This window comes from Montipora capricornis, chromosome 14 (genome assembly GCF_036669925.1).
Source record: "Montipora capricornis isolate CH-2021 chromosome 14, ASM3666992v2, whole genome shotgun sequence".
NCBI classification, from domain to species: domain Eukaryota; kingdom Metazoa; phylum Cnidaria; class Anthozoa; order Scleractinia; family Acroporidae; genus Montipora; species Montipora capricornis.
Genome location: NC_090896.1, coordinates 9,208,958 through 9,216,457, shown reverse-complemented (window position 1 = coordinate 9,216,457; position 7,500 = coordinate 9,208,958). Strand labels below are relative to the sequence as shown.

General features: G+C 39.4%; 1 protein-coding gene across 1 annotated transcript in view; it reads right to left on the bottom strand.

The window, feature by feature from the left end:
- Positions 1-7,433, bottom strand: part of LOC138031225 (ephrin-B2a-like) — a 14,275-nt gene extending 6,842 nt beyond the window's left edge. The window contains exons 1-3 of the mRNA XM_068878905.1: positions 7,218-7,433; positions 1,072-1,367; positions 218-319 (exon numbers count right to left, since the gene is read on the bottom strand). Coding sequence (XP_068735006.1) covers positions 218-319; positions 1,072-1,367; positions 7,218-7,330 — 511 coding nt within the window. The 5' untranslated portion in view covers positions 7,331-7,433. The remainder of the gene's footprint in view (positions 1-217; positions 320-1,071; positions 1,368-7,217) is intronic.
- Positions 7,434-7,500: the final 67 nt, after the last annotated feature.

Sequence of the window (7,500 nt, the reverse complement as noted above, 5' to 3'; positions counted from 1 at the left end):
ACTGTTCGGCTGAAGAATAGTTTCCAAAAATTCCAATTATAATCTATTTTAATCTTCTTCAATTTTGCAGAAGCCTTCCTCCTATTATAATTTCTGTTTTACTAAAGCCTTCCTTGTTCTCGCGTTCTAAAGCTCAAAAACGCTGAATTAATTTTAATTATAAGGAAACAACCACGGAAGCTCAATAGGATACATCAATTCTTTTTACACAACTCACCTGTTCTATTCATGCAAATGTGAAACTTCAGCTTCATGTTGTGAGTCTCGCAATGTCCTCCAGAGGTTTTGTAGACAGAAAGTTTAGTGCCGTCTGAAGTTGCTGACGATACAGAAAACATAACGACTTATTGACTACAGTTGATAAGGAAAAACTTTCATCATCGTAATCTTTATCGTCGATGAACTAATCAACGTAGTGGTGAGCGGACTCGCCTCCCACCAGTACTAGTGTGACCCAGGGTTCGATTTCCAGACTCGGCGTATATTTGGATTGAGCTTGTTTGTTCTCTACTGTGCTACGAGAGGTTTTTCTCCGGTCACTCCGGTTTTCCCCTCTCCTATTATAGCCCATAATCCTTTTTTAAATATCACTTCAAGCCGGCCACATACACTGTCAGGCTCTGTAAGTCAAATGAGGTGCACTTGAGTAGGAAATTGATAAATGTTTATAGCAGCTAAATAAGAACAAAATAACGCAATCTTTACATTGGGGGGCAAAACACGGTTGGCTCGAAAGCGTGCTGCAAGATTACATTTAAAAATGTGATTACAAAGGTAACTCTTTGTCCTCAGTCACTTTAAGAGCCTGCTGGTGTAGATTCGGTCGAGGACTTGAGCCAACGACTTCCCGCACGCTTTCCAGTGCTGGACTGGGCTGTCTGGTTGCAGTGGAGTTTGATGCTTAATATCAACAATGTTAACCATCATCATCATCGTCGTCAATATTGCGACACTTTACTTTACTTTACTTTAAATATAACTTGACAAAAGTTTGGTTGAAATCGCTCCCTTTCCCTGCTACGAGCTGTTCTGGCTGTTTCTGCAACAATTTGCAAAAATGTGTTCACATACCTATAAAGTAGTAGTCTCCTCCTGGGGTGAACAGAGGATCGTCACCAGCGCTGTATTTACGAAATATGATTCGGTACGATTTCAATTCAAAAGGTTTGTCGCACACCCGCAATTTCCTATCAACTGTCTGATTCACTTCGCACCGCTCATAACTTTCTTTGTTGACCAGCCACAGGTTCTCGTAAAGCGGGCTAAGAAAGTTGATCTGAAGGCTGACCACCGCGGTAGCAGTGTTGGGACATAAGAAGTAGAGAGTGGACTGTGGATACACACATTGTGTTCTGTTGCTCTTAAATCTGTAAAGAATCAAACAATGTAATTTGTAAAAATCATATTTCTTTTAGGTGAAGTCTACCAACCTCATCCCTAGAGTCTACTCGGCTTTCAACGTGGCGGGTCGTCCGGAGAAAACGACATTCTTATTCCTGGATCCCATCACTTCTCTTAGCCGGCGGGGCAGGGAGAAACGATTGGATCTGAAAAGGAGAATGTCATCTTCTCCTGTTGAAATCCGGGGAGAGCCTAGGGAAGAGATTGGGCGTCCACAGTAAAATGCAGAAGTGGCTACCAGAAACGGAGTGCATTGAAATCGAGTAAGTTCCGTTGAGTTTGTGTACTAAACAGCAAATTTCAGCTGGACATTCGCCATTTTCGGTAATTTTTTTACCTGTCGAAAGCATTTAGCTCTGTTTCAGTGACAAAAAAATGTCATTAGGTGTTATTTGATTTGGCATTGAAATAAGCTCTAGTATCAATCAATCAATCAATTGATGTTATGTTTTAAAAATTGATCAATCTTTTTTATGAGGCACCAAGAGTTCTCTGTACAAAGTGGACTATGACAATCGAATTCAACCCATATTTGGTGTAATCCGTTCAACTGATACTCGGATGGAATATACCTTTTACAGTTCTGTGTTCAGCTTTTTTTTTATCATAATGGCTTGGGTAACGAAAAGAACAATTGGAAATGGTGAGAATGGTATAAAATAGAGGTTTACATCCAAACTTGATGACTTGCACTTTGCAGATGACATAGCCCTAATTTCCTCTACCAAACAGCAGATTGAGAATAAAACAACAAAGTTGAAGGAAAAAGCCAGACGAGTGGGGCTCAAGGTCAATACAGAAAAGACGAAAACGATGAAGATTAACGCAAGAAACCAAGACAAGATTGTAGTCAATGAAATAGATAATGAGGATGTTGATGAGTTCACATGCTTAGGAGCAAAAGTGTGCAAGGAAGGAGGTGGTATCAAAGACCTGAACAGACGATCCAAAACAAGAAGTGCATTCATCAGAATGAAGAACATGTGGCGTTCCAATAGCATCTCAAGGAAGACAAAGTTGAGACTGTATAGACCCTATGCAAAAATGGCTGCCTTTAAATTACTCTTTTGTTCATATTCAAAATAGCCCAACTAACTCCGTTCGGGATAACAAATTCTTTAGAATTTTTGTCTCAAAAACGAGGTTAGTTGGGCTAATAAGGGTCTATAAGACACTGGTAGTGCCGGTATTGTTATATGGATGCGAGACGTGGAAAATGAACAAAGGAGATCACAAAGCTGTAGATGTATTCCACAAAGTGCATACGAAAGATCCTAAATATTAAATGGCATGATCATGTCAGTACTAAAGAGTTGTTGGAAAGAGCGAGTAAGAAACCGCTGAGTGAGGAAGTAAAGTATCGTAGATGGAATATGATTGGTCACATCTTGAGGCAAGATCGTAATAATGATTCTAACATTGCAATGAGCTGGGCCCCGGAAGGGAAAAGAAGGCGGGGGAGGCCGAAGACAACATGGCGACGAACAGTTGAAAAGGAACGAAAAGAGGCAGGGTGGAGATCATGGGAGGAAACGAGGATGATTGCAGCGGACAGAGAACAGTGGAAGACTTCTGTAAAGGCCCTATGTGCCACGAGGCACGAGGTGGATAGGTAACAGGTAGCAGGCTCAGTTACCAGGCCTTTGAATAAAAATGAGGCTGGAGTTGACGTTCCTTTGATACAAACCTCATTGCTTTTCTTGTGTAAATCATGCTGTTGTAACGCTAACGAGTTTCTATTTACCTAAGAATTATAGAAAAGCAGTGAGGTTTGTTTCAAAACACGGTCAACTCCAGCCTCGCTTTTATTCAAAGGCGTGGTAACTGAGCACGCAAGTATAAAACGGTCTATACCAAAATAGTCTTTGCTTGTCCATCCAAATTTTGCGTAAGCATTGTTTTCTGTTTCTCTTGGGACTTACAATGGTCCCAAGAGAAAACAAAAAAATGCTTATTCAAAATTTGAGCGGACAAACAAAGAGTATTATTGTATTTCCGCTTCGGACAATTGGTTTTACAGAAGTATCAATGGAAAGGTAAAGGTAAAGTAACTTTATTTAAAGTGGTACTACGACCAAAAAAACAATTCTTTTTTTTCTTTGGATTTCAAAACTATGTTAACTAAACACTAACTGACCCAAGTGTTAAGTTCTGATTTTAAAAAGACACCTGTTTATTTTAACTAGAATTTTCTTATTTATTGGTCCGCCATTACTAACTTTAAAATCTTGAGAGAGCTGGGTCGAGGAGAAAATGACGTCAAAGACTCACTAGTTTAAGAATGCAATGCGTGTGTACGCGGCTGAATTAATATGCAGCACGGGAGTTTCGGGCTTTCAGACTTTTAAACTCTTGTTTTGCATGTGTAATAAATTGCGTTTACACGCTGAAATTTTAAGCTAGTGAGGTCTAATCGGCCAGTTTTGAACGTGAGTAATGGCGTACCGTGAAATCCAAAACTTACACTCAAAATAAACAGCCTTTGGATAAAACTCAAAGCTCAAAATTTTGCCAGTTAGGTGTTAAGCAAACACGCTTTCAAAATCTGAAGAAAAAAAGGAAATGATTTTTTGATCATAGAACCACTTTAACGTCGGTAGTTCCTTCAGCTACGAGGCTGGTATCAATGGAAGCCAACGGTGCGCCCTTTACCCCCCTCCCTCTGTCAGTGCTCCGTTTTAAGGGTATTTAAAGTTATAGCTACAGGGATCAGAGGAAAGTCGAAAGAGACGTTGAAGTTAACGATGATCGAACCGGGGACCTCTCGCTCCGAAAGCCGCGCACTAGCCATCTGAGCCACGACTCCTCCTTAATAGAACACAGACTTCCCCGTGTTTAGCATTACTCCGCGTTCTGATTGGTCGATTGAATTCAGAGAATCAACCACGTTTGTAATGCTGTAACGAGGGTATCTCTCAGGTCATCCAGAAAGTTCACTTATGACACTTTCAAATTTGCCAGTTGACAGTTTTTCTTTTTGACTCAAAAGAGTTTATTCGTTTAATACAAAAGCAGCATGTGGAATCAGATTGGAAACAAACTTTGCAGCTAAACATTTCCCACAAGAGCATCAAGAATGAAAGAAATGTATTAGAAGTGAGGAATAGAATGAAATTAAAGTTGGAATGATCATCGCAGTTAGCCGAGCAACCTTAGCAGTTGCAAAGGACTGAGCCCAAAAAAATCAACCAGTTCTCGCCCTTGAATTCGCGATTATCCTGAATTGTTAATTTGTTTTAAATTCACTATTATCGTGAATAGCATTTTCCATAGTCGATAAAGATTGATTATTGCAAAGCATTGTGGGATTTGAAATGCGGATTAACATGGCTAAAATGCCTTTGTCTTTGTCCGCATATTAATCCCATAATGCTTTGGGCGCTAGATCGTGACGTCAATTGAAAAAAAGTTGTATTTAGAAGACTGAAAGTTTGATATGGACTATGGGAGGTGTTTGAAAAGACAACCCAAACGTATGGACATAAAACTCAAACCTGGGAAAGTTGATTAACCCGTCACCTAACCGCTCGACTACCACTGTCACACCGCTAGCTGTTCAGGAACAATATTTGATAATGCTATATTATCACTCGCCAACAAACAACATTAAACACTACAAAAGGTCGGTTTCTAAAAATCACGCAAACCTAAACAGTTTAAAATCAAAGCTTAGGCCTAGATATTTAATCTAGCTTAGGTCTAATTACTCTTCAGCAGCGATATCCTATGGTTACCGTAGACTTAAATTAATTGATCTTCAGCGGTAAAGCGGAAAGAAGCGGTTCCTCTGGCATGGAGAAGGAGCTCCGGGTTCAAATCCAATTCACTGATATGAGTTTTTATTTCCTTATTTTTTCTGGTACCACAAGTCCCGGGACACAGTGTCCAAAATTCACGATAATAGTGAATTCGAAGCAAATTAAAAATAATCGCAAATTCATGGGCGAGAACGTGTTGGAAGAAAATCCAGGATTGAACGGGATTCGAACCCGTGGATGAAATCTTAAAAGTCGCGTGAAGCCTAGTCACGTGGCGTGAAGTGTCACGTTCAGATGTTCATCGCTCCAGGGGAGTTTACCTGTAAATCAATACATTATTCGAAATAATATGATTAAAAGTTAGGTTTTACGTGCGAGAGTGTATTAAAACAGAATCAAAACATAGTTAATAAGAGGGGAATGGTTAAGAAACCCGACAAATTTCTTTGTTGTAGGTTTTTGTTCTCTTTTTTGGCCTTGACCGTGCACAAAACACAATAGTTGTTTACTCCGTTCTGAGGAACTAACCAATAGAAACGTGCTGGTAACGTAATTCATGCATGAGCGCAAGACAAAATATTGTGCACGGTCGTGGACTTTCCAACCTAAATCTTGTTATATTTGTTTGCTCCTTTGTGATGTTTGCCGAGCTTCAAAACCATGAGTCCCCTCTATTAACTATGATCAAAATAAAGATGTAGAAACTCCCCGTAATTTGGGAAATTCAGGAAATAAAATAACGTGATTATTTGTCGGTGGCATAATATATTCGTTAACTTTCTCTAGACGCCACAGCAGGTGCGATTAAAAACAAATGGAACACACGAGCACTTCGCAATCCCAACAAGTGAATGTGCAAAAGACAACATCGTTGATTACTTCTCGAATACGCATGTATCAACTTGCAACTCGCCTGCTGTCTGCACAGGGCACTGCAAGACAATTTCTTTCCCAAGAATTTCTGCACATTTGCCTCTTTGCAGCAGAGAACAATGTCACACTCCAAAAATAGTAATCACGCGCCTATTAGAGCATGGTAACATCTATACCCTAGTAATACACTATAAAAAGGAAGGTTGTTCTTGAAAAAATAGTCGATTACCACGAAAGTTCTCGGGTACGAGTAGACAAACAATCTTTGCCATTTCTAAGGAACAGGTCTCCTTGACTTCAGCTCGTTATATTATGTTTATTCATTTTGAAAGGCTTTGTAGCCGCAAGCTATGTTTTATTTCTATATTAGAAAATTTAAATTTCCAAATTAGAAATTGATATGATTTCTATATTATAACACGGAATTTGTAAGGTGGCTGGTTGAGAACCCGGGAATTATTAAATGAAAACGGAACTTTGTAGAGTTGATTACTGCAGCAATAATTTCTCAACATATAAATGAAAGTTTCAACTTGATCAGAATACGTTGCCTCAATTTATTTTAAACGTAGGCTCTAAAATTCATAGCCAAAAACAGAGCTGAAACTGAGAAAACATTTTCTTGAGAGTTGCGGATTCATGGGTGTATGGGTGTTAGGGATTGGAGGAAAGCAATCGAATTTAATTAGTATACAAACCGGCAAGACGTCGTAGCTGCAATTTGTTACAGCCGTAATCGTTCGTCTCTTTTTTTAGTCAGAGAAGTTCAAGACAAAACAGGCAGGCAGGACACGAGTAACAGCTACGTTCTTAATTAAAATATCGTCCATTTCAAGAGCTTCTGTGGAATTTTCCCCAACAAAATAGTTCTTTCCAACATCAAGTTCAATACGTGAATATTTGTTATTATGGATAACAGTCATTAAATATTCACCATTGGTGTTCCTTCCAAATTGAATATCCGCTTTCCCCGGGCCGCTTCCCCGTATGTGTATGGCCTCCCAGCCATTTCGGACAAGAAGACAGATACTGCAAAAATCGAATGATTTTCAGACCTTTTCGATTACTGCAGTCTGTCATTGAACTGTCGAAGCGCCGTATATTACTCCGTCTTTGTAGAGTTATAGATATCTTATAAAGACAACTGGAGTTTTTGATACGTCACAGTGTTTGTTCAATACTTACAAAGGATTCACATGAGTCCACTGAATCGAGGGATAAAGGTAACCATTTCCCACAGCAATCAGGGTTATAACAAAAGCTGAAACAATACATTGCACCTGAAGTAAAGCTGCCATGTTCTCTCGTTAAAAGCGAAAGCTAGACTGAACTATCCCCTTTTAATAAGGGATAACCCCAGTTGCTAAGCCTCTTATTTTGAGTTTTACCAAGAAACTCCATGAGTTGTAAACACTTTACACGTCATTTCCGGTCACCCAAAAGCGGTAGTCTTTTTACAAGACAAAAA